The 23,600-nt window shown below is 42.7% G+C and overlaps 1 protein-coding gene across 1 annotated transcript in view; it reads right to left on the reverse strand.

Moving 5' to 3' along the window:
* Positions 1 to 8,002: 8,002 nt before the first annotated feature.
* The window catches only part of arhgap20 (Rho GTPase activating protein 20), a gene marked incomplete at both ends in the record, with an annotated part of 44,507 nt that continues 28,909 nt past the window's right edge, over positions 8,003 to 23,600 (reverse strand). Inside the window, 10 exons of the mRNA XM_083902588.1 lie at positions 8,003 to 9,708; positions 10,631 to 10,745; positions 15,325 to 15,514; positions 16,307 to 16,416; positions 16,506 to 16,670; positions 17,836 to 18,026; positions 22,085 to 22,303; positions 22,700 to 22,766; positions 23,289 to 23,366; positions 23,487 to 23,571. Of these exons, the coding sequence (XP_083758714.1) occupies positions 8,003 to 9,708; positions 10,631 to 10,745; positions 15,325 to 15,514; positions 16,307 to 16,416; positions 16,506 to 16,670; positions 17,836 to 18,026; positions 22,085 to 22,303; positions 22,700 to 22,766; positions 23,289 to 23,366; positions 23,487 to 23,571 (2,926 nt within the window). The remainder of the gene's footprint in view (positions 9,709 to 10,630; positions 10,746 to 15,324; positions 15,515 to 16,306; positions 16,417 to 16,505; positions 16,671 to 17,835; positions 18,027 to 22,084; positions 22,304 to 22,699; positions 22,767 to 23,288; positions 23,367 to 23,486; positions 23,572 to 23,600) is intronic.

A 23,600-nucleotide genomic window follows, 5' to 3' on the forward strand; every position in this document is an offset into this window, starting at 1 on the left:
GATATTGTCACGATACGATATTATCACGATATTTAAGTCACGATAGGATATTATCACTATATTTAAGTCACGATATGATATTATCACGATATTTAAGTCACAATATTTAAGTCACAATGCGGTATTATCGCGATATTTAAGTTACAATACGATATTGTCACAATATTTAAGTTACAATACGATATTGTCACGATACGATATTATCACGATATTTAAGTCACGATACGATATTATCACGATATTTAAGCCACGATATATTATCATGATATTTAAGTCACAATACCATATTAACACGATATTTAAGTTACGATACGATATTATCACGATATTTTAGTCACAATGCGATATTATCACAATATTTATGTCACGATACAATATTATCACAATATTTTTAGTCACAACGCGATATTATCGCGATATTTATTTCACAATACGATATTATCATGATATTTGTGTCACAATATTTAAGTGACAATGTGGTATTATCACGATATTTAAGTCAGGATACGATATTTAAGTCACGATACGATATTATCACAATATTTAAGTCACAATGTGGTATTATCAAGATATTTAAGTCACAATATTTAAGTCACGATACGATATTATCATTTAACGTACGATATGCTATCATGATATTTAAGTCACAAAAATGACACCGTTGCCCTTTCTACTGTGTTGCACCATATTATTAGGTGTTAATAATCGAGTTAATAACCTTTATAATGATATTACCACGTGTTTTTGACTGATTTACTGTAGTATTTTGTGTTTTCCTTGGTGTCAAACTCCAGGATCCTGGTCGCTGTGCGGTTGCCGGAGTCCGACGCCCAAACAAAGGCTCACAATAAACAACGCGATGAGACGAACGGCGTTGAGATGATTTACGAATGGAAGAGCGAGCAGTTAAACGTGCGCGACCGTGGCGTAAATACAAGACACGTGTGTGACGGAGGTCGGCCGCGGTTTATTCTCTTCTATTATAAACAGCAGAAGTGCAGAGTCACGAGGTCACAAACATGATCCATGTCAGGACTCTGACACCGTGTTTCTGTCTCTGGCTGCCGTAAAAGTTCAAGTACTGCAAACGCACATATTTCAAGTGTTTAAGTAGCCGACGTGTTCCGTACACGTGCACACGGAACGTCTCATTTTTCATATAAACACATTTTAGCTTGCGCGGAATACATGAACCTGTTTTGTTTGACTAGTGCTTAACACATTTACGTGATTTGAAAGGCTAACGCTAAACTAATCACTGTGTTTTAATTAGCTAGTGCTAAGCGTACAAACTTGTTTTAGCTAGTGCTAAATACATAAAAGTGTTTTAATTAGCGATTTCTCAGCATATAAATATGTTTTAGCTACTGCTAAATACATAAATGTGTTTTAATTAGCTTTTACTAAGCATACAAACATGTTTTAGTACGTGCTAAATACATAAAAGTGTTTTAATTAGCTATTGCTAGCATATAAACATGTTTTAGCTAGTGCTAAATACATATATGTTTTAATTAGCTAGTGCTAAGCGTACAAACATGTTTTGGCTCGTGCTAAATACATAAAAGTGTTTAAATTAGCTAATGCTAAGCATACAAAAATGTTTTAACTAGTGCTAAATACATATAAGTGTTTTAAATAGCTAGTGCTAAGCATATAAACATGTTTTAGCTAGTGCTAAATACATAAAAGTGTTTAAATTAGCTAATGCTAATCATACAAACATGTTTTAGCTAGTGCTAAATAGATAAAAGTGTTTAAATTAGCTAGTGCTAAGCATACACACATGTTTTAGCTAGTGCTTAATACATAAAAGTGTTTAAATTAGCTAGTGCTAAGCATACAAACATGTTTTAGCTAGTGCTAAATAACCTACATAAAAGTGTTTTCGTTAGCTAGTGCTTTAACACTTTAACATGATTAGATTGGTAGTGTTAAACACATGACTAAAACATGTTTTAAACATGTGTTTTAATTAGCTAGTGCTAAGCGTACAAACATTTTTTAGCGAGTGCTAAATACATAAAAGTGTTTTAATTAGCCATTTCTCAGCATATAAATATGTTTTACAGAGTGCTAAATACATAAAAGTGTTTTAATCAGCTATTGCTAGCATATAAACATGTTTCAGCTAGTGTTAAGTGTAAAAACATGTTTTAGCTAGTGCTAAATACATAAAAGTGTTTAAATTAGCTATTGCTAAGCATATAAACATGTTTTAGTTAGTGCTAAATGCATACGTGTGTTTTAATTAGCTAGTGCTAAGCACTAAATACATAAAAGTGTTTTAGTGCTTAAACACTTTACCATGATTTGATTGCTTGTGTTAAACACAGGACAAAACATGTTTTGATTGTGTCTAAAAACTAAATGTGTTTTAATTGGCTAGGGCTAAGCACACACAGGTGATTTTAAAGGAAGTCAATCAGCGTCGCACCTGGTGACGCGATCAGCAGCACAACAAACACAGATTAGATTAGATTACACAGGAATGAAGGACTTGGACAATAGCTTTAAAGAAACTGGACATAAAAATGCTTATTTTTTCCATATCCAGGCCATTTCAGGGTGTAACGTTTCCTGAGTCGCTGTCTTTTCCAACACAAATCTTACATTTCCACGTCCCGACTGTAAAGTCACTGGTGAGGGGACAACTTTTAATGCGACGCAGCTCCAGCGCTCGCAGAGACCTTTTCCACTCTCGCCATCAATATTCATTTTTTTCGCCCCCTAACTCTTTCCAGATGCTCAAGAACCGGAGATCCCCGAACATCTCAGCGGCACAATCCTAAACCCTGACTCCTTCACAACAGGAAACGACGGCAGATTTACGATCCGTGTGCGTACGTACGTACGTGTGACACAGACACACACATACTCGCGTGTTTTTGCCTCCTCACTCTTTTCTGGAGTGAAATATGACATGGTCAGAAACAGGAAGTGTGAGAGGGGGGAGTTTGTGACCTAGATATTGCTGTCAGGCGTAGACTAGGATTAGAGACGTACACTCTCAAGGATCTGTTTCCTTCAGCTACAACGTCCAAAACACAAAATATATGACGACTAAGCTCGTGCTGTGTGAGTGTCGGGTTTTTATTGGAGATAAATTCCATTATTTGACAAAGATGTTGTGGGATTACGTCGATTAAAGGGCCTCATGGGGACGATCAGAGCAGTGGAGCACATCCGTAAATCTGTGCTGTATATTTTAGTGTCATATGAAGAGAATAAAATTAATCATTGTGGAAACTTTTGACGATAACATGTGTATTTGTGCTGGTTTTGACATGTTTTTTTTTTAAAATAATTATAATTATAACTTGTGTTTCGTTCCCTTCCGACGTCGTCGTCCAATTTTAGGCTGAATTGAACAGATTATCTGTGTTTTAATTGCCTGGCACTAAAACACAAAAACATCTTTAAACTGTGCACACGAGCATGTTTAAGCTAGTGCTAAGTATATGAACATGTTTTAATTAGCTAGTGTGAAACACATTACCATGATTCACTGACTAGTGCTAAACTTATAAACAAGTTTTAATTAGCTAGATAGATAGATAGATTAGCGCTAAATACTTGAAGTGTTTTAATTGGCTCGTGCTTAACACCGCAGCACATGCTATGCTAAACCCATAGGCATGTTTTAGCTAGTGCTAAGCATATAAACATGCTTTAGTTAGCTAGTGCGAAACACATAAACATGTTTTAGCTAGTGTTAAACACAAAGGCATGTTTTAGCGAGTGCTAAGCATATCAACATGTTTTAATTAGCTAGCGCAAAACACCTTAACATGATTTTTTGACTGCTAAACACCTAAACACGTTTTTATTTGGCTAGTTCTAAACACATAAGCATGTTTTAGCTAGTGCTAAACACATAGGCATGTTTTAGCTAATGCTAAGCATATGAACATGCTTTAATTAGCTAGTGCGAAACACATTAACGTGATTTATTGACTGCGAAAGACCTAAACATGTTTTATTTGGCTAGTTCTAAACACATAAGCATGTTTTAGCTAGTGCTCAACACATAGGGGGGCTGTTTTAGCGATTGCTAAGCATATAAGTAGCTAGTGGGAAACACATTAAGGTGATTTTTTACATAAGCATGTTTTAGCTAGTGCTAAATACATAAATGTGTTTTAATTTGCTAGTGCTAAACACATGATTTGAAATTAACCAGAGCTACAACCAAGCACAAAAAACAAACACTATAACTATTTTTCAGTTCCGACAGAAAAATCTACAAACGTCGTTTCTTAAGAGCAACATTTATTAAAGTCGACGACATTTTTTGTTCTCGTGAATGTGAATGAACGCCAGATGTACACAATATACAACATGGTAGCAAATATAGTTTCTATAGAGACGACAGCAGCAGCAGCAGAATTGGCATGTACAAAAATACACATGATTTCTTCTCTCTCTCACACACACACACACACAACACAAAATACCAAAGTTCATATAATATTTATATAGACATATATATATTTATATATTTCTTTAAACATAAATACGCAGAGTTATTGTACACGTTTGACACAATTCACCATCATGAATGAGGATAATAATTATTCATAGAAACGCGGTAAAGTACATTTTGAACGTGGCGACACTTACATTTAACATGACAACGACCTTATTCCAGAGTGAGTAACGTTTATTATTATAATAATAATAATAATAACACTGTGATCATATTGACATTATCCACAGCTACTGTATGTATATACATATATATATAAACAGTATATACATACATACATCAACGCACAGTGAAATAAGGTCATTGAATGTAAAGTGTCACATAGGTCATAGTCAAGAAATATCATTATTATACACAAATATACAACAGAACAGGTAAAGAAATGTGTGTTGAATGATGCTTTTCAACACAGAGTTGGTGTTTCTTGCCGAGACGGTTGAAGTGCTTTGAAAGCAAGAATATGGTTTCCTCACATTCCTGCTCAAGATTGGCTGACATCATACTCTCTCTCTCTCTCACACACACACACACACACACACCCTAGCCCTTTACCCTAACCCTAAAACCAGGTCTTAACCCTTAAAAGGTTCTTTAAAAAAAGGGGTGCCAGAATGTGAAAACCAGCCCAAATACACACACACACACACACACACACACACATTCTTGTACTTGCTGCATACTGAGGACTGGGTTGCTGACAAAGCGAGGACCAGCAATTCCACTTTATAAATCAACACAATTACAAATATCTACTTCATGAATGACATCTACTAAAATTTGACCCAAAATGTTTGGTCCAAAATTTGAAAAAAAAATTTGACCCAAAATTTGACAAAAACGTTATACTATACTGTCATCCAAAATTTTTGGTCCAAAGTTAGAAAAAAAATTTGACGCAAAATTTTTGGTCCAAAATGTGGAAAAAAAAAATTGGACCCAACATTTTTGGTCAAACACTTGAAAAATAAAATTGGACCCAAAATGTTTTGTCCAAAATTTGAAAAAAAAATTGACAAAAATTGATGCAAAATCTTTGGTCCAAAATTTGAAAAAAAAAATTGGACCCAAAATGTTTGGTCCAAAATTTGAAAAAAAAAATTGACGCAAAATGTTTGGTCCAAAATGTGGAAAAAAAAAATTGGACCCAACATTTTTGGTCGAACATTTGAAAAATAAAATTGGACCCAAAATGTTTGGTCCAAAATTTGAAAAAAAAATTGACGCAAAATTTTTGGTCCAACATTTGAAGAAAAAATTGGACCTAAAATGTTTGGTCCAAAATTTGAATAAAAAATTGACAAAAATTGATGCAAAATTTTTGGTCCAAAATTTGAAAAAAAAATTTTGACCCAAAATGTTTGGTCCAAAATTTGAAAAAAAAAATTGACGTAAAATGTTTGGTCCAAAATTTGACAATTTTTTTTTTTTTTTTGACAAATTGAGTATAGCATGTTATAGCAACCTACGGAAGTGATTTCAATGAAAACAAAGTGAGGACCGACCAAAATGTCCTCACTTTGTTGGTTAAAAACTCTCAGTATGCCGCAAGTACAAGAACACACACACACACACACACACACACACACACATACATTATTCTACAGCGTTCTTAGTGAGGACACTCACATGGTTTCTCAGTCCTGGTCCTGAAGATCCACTGCCTTGCATTGTTTTTGAAGGTTCCTCGCTCCAACACACACACCTCTGACTCAGAGTGCAGTTAGCATGCTAACGAGCCATGTTTGAATCAGGTGTGTTGGAGCCGTAGCCAATGGATGGACGAATGGATTGTTGGAGCAGGGAAACATCTGAAAGGGTCAGTGGATCACCAGGACCAGGATGGAGAAACCCAACCATCAACGCGCACCCTACACTCTTAGAAATAAGGGTTCCAAAAGGGTTCTTCTACAAGGGCTGAGGTTTGACCTGGAACCATTTGCTAGGGTTTTTCAAGGGTTCTTGGTGACACTAATGGTTCCACCAAGAACCCCCCAAAAGGGTGTATGGTTCTTTCTACTTAGCACTTTTATTTCTAAGAGTGCAACAACCAAGTCTGAACCCTGGTCCTCACAGAGTTCTGTGCAAAAGCCTCAGCTTTGTTGTTTCTGTCAATGAGTTGAACTCATACAAGTGTTGAAATCAGGTGTTTCAGTCGGGCTTTGGGCTCTAGATCTCTTACCCGTTAGCAAACCGAGACATTTCGGACAACGGTTCCAACTTTGCGTCAACAGTTTGAGGAAGTGTCAAGGATTACAAAGACATGGTTTGGTGTGGAAGAAGCTTTGGGACGACCTGGTACAGAGACTGTGAGCCAAGTGTGTTATTACAGGCTCTGTCGGCGTCACGGCCAGGCGTCCAAAATACTTTTGTCCACACAGAGTATTTGTCAAATCTGTAAAAGTAGGTCACACTGAATTCTTGTTTCTGTTATTTTAAAACTTTGGTACATGTTTCCTGGAAGTGTTCGCAGTGACAGACGTAATTATAGTGTCGCTGAAACAACAACAAGCTAATGGTGAGGGACTAAGACTTTTGCACAGTACTGGACCCACACACACTCAAAAACAATAAATACAGACTGGACTGATTCACGTATTCCTGTGTACAAACACGTGTATGTAATTATTGGTCGCCAAAGAAGAAGACGGTACAATTATGTTAAAATGTCAATGTTCTCCATTATTGTGTGTTATCGTCTTAAAGGTACACACACACACACACACACACACACACACACACACACACACACACTCTGGGTCCACAGCAAACATCACAGGTGTGTGTTTAAAGGTAAACGCTTGTAATAAGTCATAAACACGCGTTATACCCGTCTGTGCACGTCTTTTTGCGCATAAATTTGCAACTGAGCATTTATGTCAGAATTTAAATATAAATTTAGCTAAAAACTGAAGTACGAAATATAGTTTTTTTGTGGGTTTTCTTTGTCCTTAATTTGACATTTCTGAGGACGTTATCACTTCTTTATGTTTTTGACAATCTCTGACGCTGGCTAGCGCTAAATAATGACATTTGTCAAATTGGAATCGCAATTTTCAACAATGGAAACAATTAGCCATTTATTTTAATCGTAGATCTAAGACGTAGTAAATTTTGAACTGAACAATATATTGAAAATCACATACGTATATCATATGTATCAGTAAATTACATATTGCAGACCAAATCTTTCAGCCCTAAGGCTGTGACACAAAATCCGGCTTCAATACTCAATAAATCTTAAGGTTTTTTTGGATCTCAGCCACAAATATTCAAAGAAACTAATCGTCCAAAGAAGATTAACGTTCGAACTTCCCAATATTCTGAGGAGGAACCGTGAAACAGGTGGTGAATCTCTGTATATGTTGCTGCTGCCAGAGGGGAAACTTGTGTAAGTGTACGAATACATCACATAATAATCACATAATCACATAATTTACGACAAAACTGGTAAAAAAAAAAAAAAAAAAAAAAAGAAAAATCCATCTCACACGCATTAATTATCTGTACAATTATTTACACGTACGACTCTTCCGCGAAAAACAGCTGCTCAAAGTCGTCGACGCGCGGGTCGCTGCAGCGCTTGCTCTGCCACTCCCTCTTGCCCTGCACGATCGCCAGCGCCACCTCCTGGCTCCGCCGCAGGCACGCGTCGGCGTCCTCCTGCTCCTGCTGCGACGAAAAGTAGTCCCTGACGGTGCGCGTGGCGGACGGAGACAGGCAGAAGCGAGGCTCGGCGTGGCCGCGCTCCACGTCCGACACCCTGAGTCCGCCGTCCTGGGTCTGACCCTTGAGAATTCGAGGTCTGTTCAGGGTCATAGACGACGAAGAGGAGGAGGAGGCGGAGGAGGCGGAGGAGGCGGGGTTAAAGGAGTTTGTGGAGGACTTGGCGGGTTCCGACGCTCGGCGAGGCAGAGGAAGAGTCCGTCCTCTCAGATCCGGAGTCAGCGAGTCGGACTTTTGCCTCTGGAGGACCAGAGACGTGTTGCTCTGTCCGTAGAAGACGCCCTGCGGCGGCTGCACGCGCTCGTTCCCGGCCGCCCTCTGCGTGAACTCACTTCCTGTTTGTGGAGTCTGGTTTGGCGTTGTCGTGGGTCTGAAGGTGCAGGTTTGATCGTGGAGCTGCCTCAGCTCTCTGACCGTCAGAGGTTTCTCCGTCCCCTTGAAAAACGGCGAGCGGCTGCGTTGCAGCTGCAGCAGTGCCTGCTGGTAGGACGGAGGACTGCTGGATCTACGCTGAGTCACCGCCGCCGCCGCCACCTTCTGGTGGCCGTTGCAGGGCGGGCTGTTTTTCCCGTTGACCGCGGGTAAGTCCTCGTCCGCGTGTCCGTTATCGGACTGCTTCAGCGACAGACGGCGGTCCCTCTTGAGCCACATGTTAGGGTGGAGGCCGTGGGGGTGGGCGGTGCTGGCGGGCGTCCGGGCGGGCTGCGGAATCGAAGGCGCGGCTTCCCCGCCGCGAGGCGGTGAACCTCTGGGTGACAGCTGTGGCCGCGAGGTAAAGAGCGGCGAGAGCGGCGGAAGCTCGCCCGACACGATCGCGCCGTTGCTGGTGTAGTCTGTGGAATACTGTGAGAAGGCGGAGTCTAAAGAGCTGAGGGAGGAGCCTGTGGGTGAGGTTGCAGGTGAGGACAGACTGGAGCAGCTAGCGTCCAGTCTTAACGGCGGCGGGGGCGCGTGCTTCGCCTTCCTCCACCCGCCATTCTGGACTTTAGCTCCTCCCTTCTCGCACCCGCCCTCCTGCTTCAGCTGGAGTCCGTTCAGCCGCTGCTCCAGAAACACCTCGTCCTCGCCCTCCTCACGCTCTCCGACCATGGCGGCGTCGTAGCTCGCCTTCCTCTGCGGCAGGCAGCGGTTGTCGGCGTGAACCGCCAGGGCGCCAGAAGGAAGCGTGGTCTCCAGAGCCAAGGCGGGTTCCGAGCTCCTCCTCAGCCTCCTGGCGCCCTGCGACGTGCCGTTGGCCTGCCGCGTGCGCGGCTGCCGCACCGCGGGGCTGAACCGCCGCGGCCTGGCCAGCGGGGGGAGCTGCAGCAGGAGGTCGGCCTCCGGGTCGGGGTCCGGGTCGCAGTCGCTGAGCGTGATGACGGAGTCGCGGCTGCGGCTGTCGGGCTTGTCCTTGTCGCGGAGCGGCAGCTGCTCCTGACACGGAGACTCGGGCTCGTCGTTGAGCTCGTTCTCCAGGCTGTCGTACGACGAGTCGTTCATCTGGAAGGACGACGCGTCTGCGAGGAGAGAAATACTTTATTATGCTTATTCTACACAATGGCTGTTAAAATCAACTTTAAATAGATTATACATGGGTTTTTTTTTCCAATAAAACTTAAATAAACTCAACAAAAATATCCTAATTTCAACTTTTACATTCATTTCTGTACATAAATGGTATTTTGTGTCCAAAAGCTAACACTGCTTCAGTGTCAGTGTGTGTGTGAGCTTCTTTCAGGCTGGTTGATTGGGGTCAGCAGATTGACCTGCTGTAATTTTCGGTGATTGCCGAGGTCGCAGGTGCTGATTAACGCACTGTTGAATCTCTTCATTCGGGAAAATACAACAGACAGACCTTCTATAAATAACCAGGCGAGGTCCGGGAGCATACGGCGGGACGGCGCTTTGTCCTCTGTTCTCTACGTCTGTAGCTAGCGCTGAACTGGGACTTTGTTCATTCAGCTCAGGACTCGAGGTTTGACCTCTGTGTCCCTCACACTGCGCTCACGTATCTTGGGTTCAGTCGTGCGGTTTTTACGTTAATACGCGGGTATATGTCAGGGCTAGGATTTACGCATAACCACTTAAAATGCACAAATATACGAGTTTCTGACAAACCTTTTACTCAGGAAAACCCACTTGACTAGCATCACACACTGTATCATGTAGCACTGTTATGCTATAGCCTCTTTAGAGGACAATGATTCGACAGAAAACAAAAACCACTGCTGCAATTATGAGATAATAGCCTGATGCTAACAGTACCCCCAAGTGGACAAGCTAGCAAGCTAGCAAGCTAACACAGAACAGCGCACCCTGACGCTTGCTTATACTTTTTACATTGTTCATGTTTGTTTGTCTTTGTTTTCTCCTCGCGTTTTGGTACATAGCGTTAGCCTGCTAGCACACTCTTTTTCCGCTAGCACCCTTCTCAGTTACCTGATCCGTGGTCACTGCTGCTGCTCTTCTGGCTGAAGCTCCTGAACAGCGTGGCGATATCTTCTCCCAGGACGCTGCTGCAGTTCTCGATGAGGAAGTGGACCAGCTCGCACACCTGCAGGGAGACGGACAACGCACCGTTAAAGTCTGGCCAAATAGCTCCACAGCGCCCCCTTGAACGTTCAAAATCAACAGCCCCGGCAGACGGTTTCACCTACACGTGTGAAAATGGGCACATGCGTTCATCAGGACAAGAGCTACAGAAAAGTCTCTTGGACCCATCACCTAAACTCAACAGGAAGGTGGCCATTTTGGATCAAACAGCCGCTTTGCGTCCATTTTTGCTTCTCCTTCAGTTTTATTGCGAGCAACTTGTAATTGGCGGAGGTCGATGTGGACAAGATAAGCGTTAATACTTATCAAGAACTCTTACTTAATGCTGCGCGGTTGTGGCACTAGGTGGCGCCAACGTTGCTTACATAGAAATCATGTTATAACATCATAACAGAAAGTCAGATCGCGACCAAACTTGTTATGATTCGGCGTAGTTGACTGGCACCTGTGTCAAATGCCCTAAAGTTATGGCCCTGAATGTCATCTCAGGTCCTTTTGTCAGTGTTTGTTGGCCTTAAAGTAAAAACACATGATGGAACACGTGTATCTGTCACAGAGCGAGGAACATTTCCTCTATAATCTGCCAGTTTTTAATCATCTGCGATTTGGAAAAACACAAAAATCCCTGTCCCTGTTTGTTTGTGAAGCCAGATGTTGTGTCTCTGTGTGTGTGTGTGTGTGTGTGTGTTGTCCACATGTCCACGTTAGAAAAATGTATCTCCTGTTTTAGCAGTGACTTTTATCACTTTATGGTTTGTTTGTTCTCTTTTCACCCGGTGGACAACGAGCGGCGTATTTTTAGTCGAGCGATTTAACTTAATGCGGTCCGGAGTAATTTCATTTGGGTTATCAGCGAGGCTTAATCCCTTAAAGTTTTTATAACCGGAGAGCAGATGCAACTCTTTCATCTCCTCTGCTGTGTGTGTGTGTGTGTGGCTCACTAATGGCAGCTGGATGAAAACCCAGAGGCAACACTTATCTTGGTTTTGCGGTTAATCCTCAGCTCTGTTGGCCATAACCTGTGGTGACAGTTATAGCTCACAGTTACACAACAACAACATGTCGTCGCCGCCGTCGTCGTCGTCCTCCGGCCGCTGCATGTGACATCGGAGACTTCTTAGCATCGGAGGTTTTGTCTAATTTGAACGTTGCCTGTGTCAGTTATAGACCTTTGGTGTTTTTCTTTGATCGTTGGGTCGTTTTCATGTGTTTTCATGAGGTTACTTTCGCTCTTGATTTACTTCCTCTTCGCTCTGTGATTGAATAGCTCCGCCTTGATCCGTTTCACCTGTTTCCCATTTTCCCTGTATCTGTTTGTTTAAAACTTTGGTTTAATGTTCTGTCTCAATGTCCTCTTAGAACCTGACTGAGGGAGCGTTTGTGTGTATACACCAGTAGAGCAGGGGCGGGTGGAGTCAAGAAACTTGAGCACTTTCCATGGACGTGTCTTTGTGTTTTCAGTCAAATCAAACCTTTGTTTTGTTTTGGTTTTTTTTAGTGCTGGGCATGTTAGCGCGATAATGCCGGTTAACGGCGTCAACGCTAACACACGTCGCATTTCCATGACGACTGACACGCATGACCGTCATGTTTGCGTGACTCCCGATTGTTAAAATGAGTCTCTAAAGTAACGCTAAACTTTAAAAACAGAGGCACACATACGCAGTACAAGGTACGCTGGTTATTTGTAGCGCTGCTCTTTTCCTTTGATAAACAGACCGCTCCAGTTTGACTGCAGGCGCGCTAACGGCGCTAAAGGAGCTAAAGTAGCTAACGGAGCTAACTGGTAAATAGTGCCTGGACTCCGGTGTTGTGGCACGTAAACGTGACGTCATGCGCGTCTTTTTCCGGTCAGTCGTCATGGAAACGCGTCATGCGCTAACGTTGACGCCGTTAACCGCCGCTAACGTGCCCAGCACTAGTTTCTTTTTCAGTACAGAGACTTTTCTAAAGCACACTAATCTGGATTTAAATAATCTATATATATATATACGTCTTATTTTTAATATTTCTGTTTCCCTCCAGGTCTTTTTATGTCTAAAATGAAAAGTTTGTGTGTAAATTAAAATCACAGACGGCTCGAGTTCACGCCGACGCTGCAGGCGTCCAGAGGACTTTCACTCATCCGCCCATTTATCCACCCATCCATTCATCCATCCGTCCATCTGTCAACAGCCTGTTCCTCTCACTCTATACACAAACATTCATTTGTAGAAGGAACACCGGGATGAGATAAGTGTAGGGGCTACTTTGTCTTCCTTATAGAGACACAAATCAAGTCCCCCACCATGTAAATTCTTACATTTTAAGGCGAGGACATACGGTGCAGTGAGCTTCAGTCTCCAAGAAGTGAACGCATGTCAGCGCCATGTCCTCTGTCGCCGTGGAAACCAGACGTCAGATGTCACGCTGGTGTGTCAGTGGGTCATTTCCCCGAGTATGTGTGAGGTCAACGCTCGCGTGAACTCGAGCTGTCTCTGATTCACTTCTCTGTGATGAAATATTCTCTGTTATCATGCTGTAGATGTTCTGAGGTTCAATTGTATACATAAAAAGAATCAAATATTAAGAATAAAAGGTATAAATCGTCCGTTTTTATGCTTTCGTGAAGTGAAAAATTTGGCTCGTCAATAAAGAGGTAAATGCGCTAGAAACTCCGCTAATTGATAAAGTAAGTCTCACTATTTGTATTTTATTTTGAAAATATGCAAAATATTTCATCCAGAAAAGCAAAAAAAAAGTTTAGATTCTATTCTTCGTTTTTAAACATGTAGTGCATAACGGCAGTGTTTCGATCTCGTGTCGCCCGGTGACACTCCTGCGCTACAGACAGGAAGTGATTTGATTCATCTCAAGGGAGGAAGTGTTTAAAAAGGACAAAAAAAACAGTTTCTTGACTCCGCCCCGCCCCTGCTCTACTGGTGTATACACACAAACGCTCCCTCAGTCAGGTCTGAGCATCATAGCGCTATAATGCTACATCGTTCCAAACAGAGGCGGAGTAATCACATCGACCACACAAAGATGACGTACTGCAGCTTTAAAGGGAGAAACAACGTTCATCCGAAACGATTTGTCTCGCCGTAAAAGACGAGGACACAGAGGGTTTTTTTTTTTAACCTCAGAATCTCTTAAACAGGCAAAAACATTTAAATTATACGCTGCGTAAAAAAAAAGGGGGAGGAGCTTGGAGAGCGAAGTGTCTGCTGCGTTCACGTGTCTGCAGACGTGACGTAGACCAGAGGCCCAGAACTGGTTTAAACTGGACCATGGTACTGACCACAGAGAGGGGTGTGTGTGTCGGGAGGGGGGGGTGTTGAAATCTCACTTTGTTATTTTTTTAAACGTTTTTTTTCCCCCTTAAGAAAAAGGGGACGTTTGTGCTGACACACACACACACACACACACTGTGACGCGGGGTGTTTAGGTATTTGTGGGTGTTAGGGATACTTGTACTGACATGTGTGTGTGTGTGTGTCCGTTCCTCTGGATTCTGGAGGAAATTCTTTGCATGTTTTTTACTCAATGGATCCCACAAGAATATGCACATGCACACACACACGTACGCAAAAGCAGCCACCCACAGAGACAGTGTGTGTGTGTGTGTGTGTGTGTGTGTAACACAATAAGTGTATAACCTTCCAAACACAAACCACAAATCCAAACTCTTTCTTTTTATGCTTCACGTGTTAGTGACTACATGATGATTTGTCTGTGGTTCAGTGTGTGTGTGTGTGTGTGTGTGTGTGTCATTCAGTGGGGGGCGGGGTCAGGTATTTCAGGTCGCGCCGACTGACCTAGATATAAACGAGGAAGTCTGACGTTTGCTCCAAATTAACAAAAAAGCCGATAAAAGTCACCACAATTTAAGATTATTTTTTTAACGTAAACACTGACAGGAAGTTGTTAGCGCTTAAAGGTAGCGTCGGTAATCGCGATGTTTAACTCGACTCGCGGCTCTACTCACTCTGCTGTTACATGAAAAATGATGATTATATCGTAAACAGTGTGGCTAAATCTCAATCCGCACGTCTACGTTAGCTCACGTCCTCACATAGATGATGGATAACGACCATAATCTCTGCTAACAACGTTTTTTTGCAGAATTTTTTGTTAAAGTTGGGGACGAACTAATCCTTTAAAGGCTGTAAAGTGTTTTCCTGTGTGAAAAAAAACTCACTGAAGATTTACTTCATGAGTGATGGATGACATGTAAATGTGTGTGTGTGTGTGTGTGTGTGTGTGTGTGTGTGTGTTAGCATCCGCAGGGTAAACGTCAGTCCGTCTGCTGATGAATACATTTTGCGGGGGCTGACAGAAGTAGCATGTGCACGCTAACACGTATACACTCCACATGGTATGAACATGTGTGCGCGGTTGTGTGTGTGTAATGGTGTCAGAAACACCTCAGCATCTTCACCTGTCTGATCTCTGTTTGCTTCAGTTTTGACACTGAGATGTTAGATTCCACACACACACACACACACACACACACACACACACGCACACACACACACACACACACAGAGGAAAGCTTTGAAGACGCCTCTTTTAAAGTTAACGCCGATGTTTCTCCTCACCTTTTTCGTCCCCTCCCCCTCCATCTCGGGGGTGCTCGGCGCCGGAGCCCAGAGCATGCTGGGAGCGATGCAGACGGACAGATTGAAGGCGTTCATCTGGTTGTCGTGGGCGTTGCCTTGGATACGGTGCAGGATGGCGACGACGTGCCGCAGCAGCAGCAGGTTCTCGGCGGGCAGGAGGCGGAGCAACCTGAGAAAAAGAGAGGGACGAGTGTGATTTTTTAAAAATATTTAACTTTCTCATAAACACTGACTTTGTCAGGACCAGTAGTCGTCATAGAGACCTAAACCTGGTCCGAATGAGATACATTTCTGAGGTAATGGTTAAATTTAAGGCTAAGATTTGAATTTTGGTTAAGGTTAGGTTTAACATAGTTATGGTTAAGGTTAGGGATAAGATTAAACTCAATAAATCACATTATAAATCGTGTCAAGGGCAAATTTGTGCATAGTTTTTGTTGTGTACTAACATTTTATGCATGTTATTGATAAAATATTAACTAAAAGGTTGGGAAAATTTGTTTTTGGGACCCCAAAAAAATCTCCAGCGGCCCATCTGTGGGTCTAGACCCTGACTTTGGGAACCTCTGCTTTAGGTTGTCCAAATGAATGGAAGTCAATGAGATTTCTTAAAGTATGTCTATGTGTGTTTGTGTGTTTGTTTCTCCGCAGGAATTTTCTCCTGGAACTTTTTCATTGTCGCCTTCACGGTAACTTGTTTTCTATTTTCTTAAGGGGAAAAAAGGAATTCAGTTTTGTTGATTTTGGATCTGAAGTGACCCCTCTCTTTACTGTGTAGACATAAACATGGTGTAATTAGAGGAAAAAAAACCGACAAAGTGCCACAGGAAGGCGCTGGAACACCACAAGCCTCCAGAACATTCAGCTTCAGCCACACATTTTCCTTTCATTTGTCTCTGAATGAAAACACTGTGTTTGTATACTGAAGACAGACAGGGACACAGACAGAGACAGTTCCTACCTCTGGACAGTCGGTGTCCTCTCGTCCCCTCTGTCCTCCTCCATCACGTCCATCCACTGCTCGTACAGATCCACGCTCAGCAAACTGCCCGGGATATTTCGCAGGAAATCCTGTGTGTGGGGAAATGCATTTGTCATAAATATTTAACATAATTAACATTTTATTATCGTTTTATTTTGTGTGTGTGTGTGTGTGTTACCTTGAGCACGGCAGCAATGATGAACACAGACTGGAGTGAGATCTCGGGGTCTTCTGTCCCACTGTCCAGTCTGTCTCGTAGTTCCCGACAGGCTTTGGCTCCGGCCGAGCGCCTGAAGACGCCTTTGGTGTACGGACCCTCCAGATACAGGAAGACCAGCATGTCCTGGAGGACAGAGGACAGAGGGGGAATTAAAGGTCACACACACTTAGAAAAGTATATGTTACAGTTTTAAACAAGGTGTAAACGTTTTTATTTTGGACTAGAAAAGCACTCGGGGAGCGCAGACCTCCGCCAAGGCCTACAGAATACATCCCGTCGGTGCTCCTGGGTCAGACAGCGAGTGTTGTAACCAGTGATAGCGTCTATGGATCACGCAAATTCAATCACTTATTCCTGGTCCCATTGCGGACATTTCCTGAAAATTTCATCCAAATCCGTCGGTGACTTTTTTCGAGTTGTGTTGCTAACAGACAGACAAACAAACAAACTCCGGCGAAAAATATTGCGTCTTCCACCTCCATGTATCCATTTATTTAAAAACATTTAAATTTATATTTCTTTAAAAAGATATATATATATATATATATATATATATATATAAAAATCAACCAAAAAAATGTATTTCAGTCCAATCACGATAAATTATTCTACGCTAATCAGATGATTACGTAAACATTTTACGCATCGCGGAAATATCGCACAGTGCTCTAGACATTGCTGTGATGTCACTTCTCGTAAAAAACAACAAAAAATGCAAGACTTACTTTGCTTGCGGGACTAAAAGGGGCTAAATGTCGGATATGACACCCAGAGTTTAAAACAGGTACTACAAGTGGGCGGAATTATCAGCAGGAGAGGGCGGGACTTCTAGTTTTCCAAATCACGCAAAAAGCACACGAGAAATATAAAAACCGATCAGTATGATGTGATAACGGTTAGGTCACAGTTACGCAAATCACTCGTAGCTCCGCCCACTTATGGTTACGCCCCCTGTCTTGCTCGCTGCAGACACACCCCTTTGTCCCTGAGACTCGAGGAACCAATCGTACACAAATTGAACGACGTTTAACTTCATACAAAGTCCAGTCATCTGCATAGAAGTGAATAAATCCTGTTTTCAAGTTTCTAATTCAATTTATTCAATTTTTGTCGTTTTTTCGTCGTTTTTCGACCACCCAGACTTCCGATCAAACAAAAATTAATTATGTAAAGAATGAACCTTCTTCCTCTTCCCACTGCTGACCCCAAACAATCCCCGTGACCCTGCTGCAGACAGGGTCGTGACCCCCCCCTGACTGCTGGTGTACATGACCTGCGCCGGGCTCACCATGACAGGTTTGGGCAGGCCGTGGTCCGGAGAGCAGACGGAGCTGAGGGGTCGCCCGAACAGACGACCCTGGGTGGGAGACAGCGAGGTCGGGGTCAGGGGCAGGCCGTCCAGCTGTGGGCTGGAGCCTCTCCAGAAGGGCCAGTTGATCAGGGAACGCTTCCTCTTGAAAGACTTTGGCTGACCGGGCTCTGCAGGGAGAGGAGGAGGAGGAGGAAGAGGTGAGCTGTCATGTTTCAGTCAAAGGAAGTGGAATGCACCAAGGCTGGAATGTTCAAAGCATTCCCAGAACATTTTTAAATGGGGGAAACCACTTTATACGGATGTACAACTTCACAAAATCATGACATGGAGCAAATTTGTGCATCATATAACATTTATGTTACACATAATATTATTTTCTCTCTGAATGTTCAGACTCGGGGCGTAACTTGAAATTCCAATTTTTTACGTTCTCAACTTTATTTTGACATTTTAGTCATATTTTGATGGTTAATTGAGTGCTAATGACACATGTTTCGTTTTAAATCTTAAAAAAAAAAGGTAAATATTGAACAAAAGCAGCGGAGCTACATGGTTATTTCTGTCTTCAGGCATGTTCTCTGTGACATAACCAACGTGTTTCTGCAGTTATGAAACTGCACACTGTCTGCGCGCTCACAGGTATGCTAATGAAAACATACATTTACCTTCTGCCCGAGTTAAACTCTACACAAAAGGACTTTAACGTTATTCAAATAGTTCTTGTCTTAATAGGAAAACAAGGTGTTCAAATATATAACAATATAATTAACTAAAAAACTAAAAACTGAGAATTTGTACTAAAATGTAAAAAAAAATTGAATTTTTTAAAGGGTAATTTACATTGTGTTTTTTCTGATATCTAATCCAGTGATTTTGGGACTTTGCCTAAATATCGTATCAGCTCATCACTGCATGTAAGAGCAGCGGATGAGACAGTTTGACACCAGAGAGTTTGAGACAAACGTAAGCAGACGTGTCCTCACACACTTGAGCGAGTCGTTTAATGTGATCGTTCTATATGCTCTGTATTACACTGTGTTCTTTGTTGTGCGCCGAATTCCACAGAAAAACGACTCGAGCTGAGGAAACCTGTGGGAAAACATGAGTCAGTCTGTTGCTCGGTGAACAAGTGACGCATTAAACGACACTCATTTTTCGTACAAATTCCCCAGTTTTTGATCTTATTTATCCTATCAGCTAGTGAGCTAGCAAGCTAGCTAATGGAGCTAGCTATTATTGTTCACAGGAAATTAAACTGAGATTCAATTTATAAATCAGCGAATGTCACAGGGTAAGGGTCACAGTTTATGATTATTTGATGTCAAGTAATGATTTTTTATTTAAGTGAATTAGAAGTAGTGGGCTATTTTCCTTGGCATTAGCTAGCTAGCTAATGGAGCTAGCTACCTAGCTCTGTTGGTTGGATGCTCTTTCAAATGTGATTTCTCTGGGGCTTAATAGTATTTTTAAATAGCTACTATTGTACTATTTTAGGAATGTTCCACCAATATTTCTCTTAACTCTCCAGCTTTGTTCTGGTCTTGTCAAGGTCAGTAAATGTACTCCGCAAGGGATTTGTTCGCTCTCCCAGGGCTGCCAGAAAAATAATGACGTTCTTTTTTGTGTAATTGTTAAACGCTCTTCTGATTTTTAAAAATGTTGTTCCCAATCAAATTGGGAGTTCTCGTAGTTCCATATGAGGGCCTACCAGGAGTTCAACAATGAAATGTCCTGGCCACAACTTTGTTCTTGTTCTTTCCACCTCGAGAAAAACGTACGTAGAGTACGTAGAGTACAGGCCTTCGGGGTTGTTCTCTTTTTGTTTCGGGGGAATGTTTAAAGGCGCTGTGCTATGGAGCCTTCAAGGTGTTTGGCTTCATATGCATCGATATTTATTCTTCTAAGTGCAACTTCTAGCTAGACAGGAAAATAAGCCAGTCTTTGTGTGTGTTGCAAAGATATTCATGTAATTTCAGGCAGGTGCAAAAAAACAAATATTTGCAGCAATATTCTATTGCATCTGTAAAACATCTGTAAACTCCCCATCAATAACTCACTGCACTCGAGTTTTACTGCAGCAGCTTTGATTTGCCAACAGTCTTGAAATGATAACATAAATGTTATTATGGGATTGTGATTTACTTCCGAGGGTGGGATTCTCCGAACAAACAAAAGATTCTTTCGATGGGTGGAGGAACCGGCAGTCTGAGAGGGGCCCCCCTAAAAAACATGCGTTGAAATCCATTTTGTAATGATCGGCCGTGGCGTCGTGCCCAAACACACAGTTACTGACGTGCTCTGGCACTTGTCAACGGGGGCCTCGCCAAAACATGACCTCGCTGTAAATCAGGCGTTACATCACTGCAGATCGGGCGGGTGAGGAAGCAGAGACCAGACTGCAAATAACCTTTTCTGCTGGTGTGGTACAAAACAGGTGCTGGATGTCAAGTGTAAGACCAGGCTTTAGTCTTCCAAAGAAGTGTTGGGGGGAGCCAAAGAGTAAGTATGAGGCCTCTTAAACTAAGAACACACCACTTTGATAATCGACCCATGGTAAAGAATGACACATGCTCGGTTGGCATGCATGAGCAACTACCACACGTGTTCTACACCTACAAGCAGATGGTAGAAGTCAGTATTTGTCATCACACAGATGGCCAGTTGTACGCGCATCCAAATTCAGCACGTTATGCAAAGGGTTCTTGACGATGCCAACAAGGGCTAACGGTGCCGACCCATCGACTGCACGGCCCCTGCTGCAGTAAATCCAAGGCTTCGAAAGAGCATTGGTGTAACTTCCTGTACATAGTTAATGATAAAATCTATGTCTCCGGGGGTGCAGCCACCCAATTTGGGGCCCAGACACCCTGATTACCCTGTTTTGGGCACTTCCAGGAACAGACTTGGGGTGTGTGTAGGTCTTCAGTGGTATTCAGAATTAAAAAAAAACCTGAATGAGGTTCTTCTGCTGCGGTGGGCGCAATTAAAATACGTTCATTAGCTTTCGGGGTTTGGGTGCGAATGATTCGCACTTTGACGGAGGCCAGAGATGGTATGGTGAGATTACGCAAGAGGAATCTGAGGCTCAGCTTGTGGTTGGGCAAACTGGAGCCACACTTTTCCTCCTCGACTTGTTTTCCTCTAAACCTCACCATCTCCTTCTTCCTTTTCTTTTCTTTTTTTTTTCCACCATCATATTTGTACCCGCGGCTTGTCCTCATGTCTGTCCCTCCACTGTCTCGTCTGTACGTTCCCCCGCTCTCTCTCTCTCTCTCTCCATCTGTTACGGTCTGTTGTTTCTTTTTCCTTCACCTCCACTGACCTCCAGATTTACTCAATAGCTGTGTCACCTCTTTTCACTTTCCGTCTTCCTATTCTCACACTCATCCGTCCTTTCTGGGGTTTCTTCCTCTTCTATGCGCGTCTATTGTTTTTCTTATTTTGACACTGCGTCCGTGCCAACCCCTGCCTTAACCCCTTGTCCGCTGAAACCGCCGTTCCCACCGCTCTCGCTGGCCCCGTTTGTTGTTCTTCTCCTCGGAACGAGCTTCGACGGGCGACTCGCTGTTCGTCTCAGATTATTAAGACGAAAACAAAGGGAAATTGTTGATGTCAGTGAAACAGTGTTTAGGGAAGTACTTTTTGGTTCTGCATCAACACTTCTGTATCCTCATACTTCTCGTTTTGGTTTCAGGGTGATTTGTGGACAGATTTGTGGACGGATTCCTGATATGTGACATCCGAAACCCGACATGCTGAGACTGAACAACTTCATTTTGTACCAGAAAAAGTGTTTGAATCCAAAATAAACCCCAAGGTTTGTCTATGTTTTATGTTAAGTTCATGTCTGTTGTCTGCACTCACTCCTTCTGCCTTTGAATTCCTCGGATTCTTCTTGGTAGCACCGCCGCAGACGCGTCCTGAAGAATCCCTTGCCTTTTTTAAGTGACGCTTTAAATACCTTAAATGTCTCCATTTCCTTCCATTCATGCTAAAATAATGCTCCGCCTCGGTCTGGTGTCCCACACATTCACACTTAAAGTCACATTCCATTCCAGAAGTAAGGATTTCTTTGGGAGTTTAAGGTACTGCACTTGCATGGATACCTGAGCTCTTCCTTGCATAAAGGTCGAGTAACTAGAACAAAAGTGCGCCACCAGCTGGCCTGGAAAGTGTTGTATTTGAAGGTACCAACTTTGGAAACAGTCATGTTTGAATGTCTTACCTATAAGTTGAGACTGCCCTGGTGCAACTTTGTTGTGCTTGAGGATAAACTGGCACTGGGTGTCAGGAGGGAGACACTGGTCCAGTAGCAGGACTTCTGGACAGTCTGTGCAGGGACTGGTTGGATCCCGTCCTCCTCCTCCTCCTCCTCCTGGTCCTCCACTGCTGCTCCCACCGTCCCGAATGTGGCTCATCTTGATGCTAAAAGGAAACTCGTGGCCTGCATGAGAGGGTCAGGGTGCAGAGGTCAGAGGTCAGAGGGGAGAGGTCGAGTATGTGTGCAGCCTGTGCATATCACGCTGAGCCAAAGAAAGAAAAACTCCATAGTGTTCTGGGAAATGTGCTGGGATGTCAGGAATCTTGTGATAATTACGCAGCGAAAAAAATTAAGGAAAGAGAATAAAAGAAAAACAAAAGTCGAAATACCGCTGTGACAAAAAACGCTCCCAGATGTTTTTTTGTTCAGCAGTGACCTCCCACGACGAATAATTTCCACCCAATTTTCCAAAATATTCCTTCATTTGTTGTTGTTTTTTGGATAGGCTTATGTAATAGATACTTTTGGACTTTCATTGATCAGGTTTTTAAACAGGAAGACGGTGACAGGTGGACTCACCGATTAGAGGGTACGGAGGGTCGTCCTTACTGGAGCTCACCCACAACCGGTGGTCTTTAACACAACCCTAGACAGGAGGAAAAACAGGAACCGGGTTTAACAAACTCAGTTTACATCCAGATGAATCTCTTTATGAGGTATCTTCCTGGTTCAACATCTCGAAACCAGGTGGAGACCAAGAAGATCAAGGTATCTTGTGATGGTTAAATGTCTTGTTGCATTGGGTGGATTAGGGTTGGGGTTGGGGTTGGGGGTTAGATGTTCTTCATGACAGAAAACCGTTGTTGGAGGAAGCGAGGAAGAGGAAACGGAAGCACGCCAAATAGACGCCAACCGACATGGACATGGCTAACAATGGGGATAAAGCAGTAGACGAATATGTACTCCCAAACTGTAGGGGGAGCTCCGTAGAGAAAAAAGGTTGAAAAAGCGGCACAAATTTTCATCCCAGTTGGTATACAAAAAACTTTTATAAAGCATTTGCAAATACATCTTCAGATAGATCAGAAGCAGATGTTTGATCACTGATTTCGCCCTGAATCACATTGAAGTATCTCAGATATAATCAGCATCAGCACTGTTTACTCACCGATATGCCAAACTGCAGCAGAGCCATGCGGATGACATCAGTGGTGCTGTCAGTGTTGCTGACCGCGAGCGTCTTGGCCTGGTGGAAATATTGTTGGAAACATGTTGGAGTTTGCACTGTGAGCGATATCATCAATTATCCACTTAAGGCCATCAAATCCTATTAGTCTCCGCGCAGAGGAAGGAAGGGGTTTCTTACATATGCACAGTTCCCGATATCTTTTGCGAATATCTTGAGTGGAATGGTCTTGGGGTCATCTTTCTCTTTCCCCTCACTTATGCGACTGAAAGTTTGAGCAAAAACAAAGGAAGG

The sequence above is a fragment of the Microchirus variegatus genome (assembly GCF_963457635.1).
Source record: "Microchirus variegatus genome assembly, chromosome: 16".
NCBI lineage: Eukaryota > Metazoa > Chordata > Actinopteri > Pleuronectiformes > Soleidae > Microchirus > Microchirus variegatus.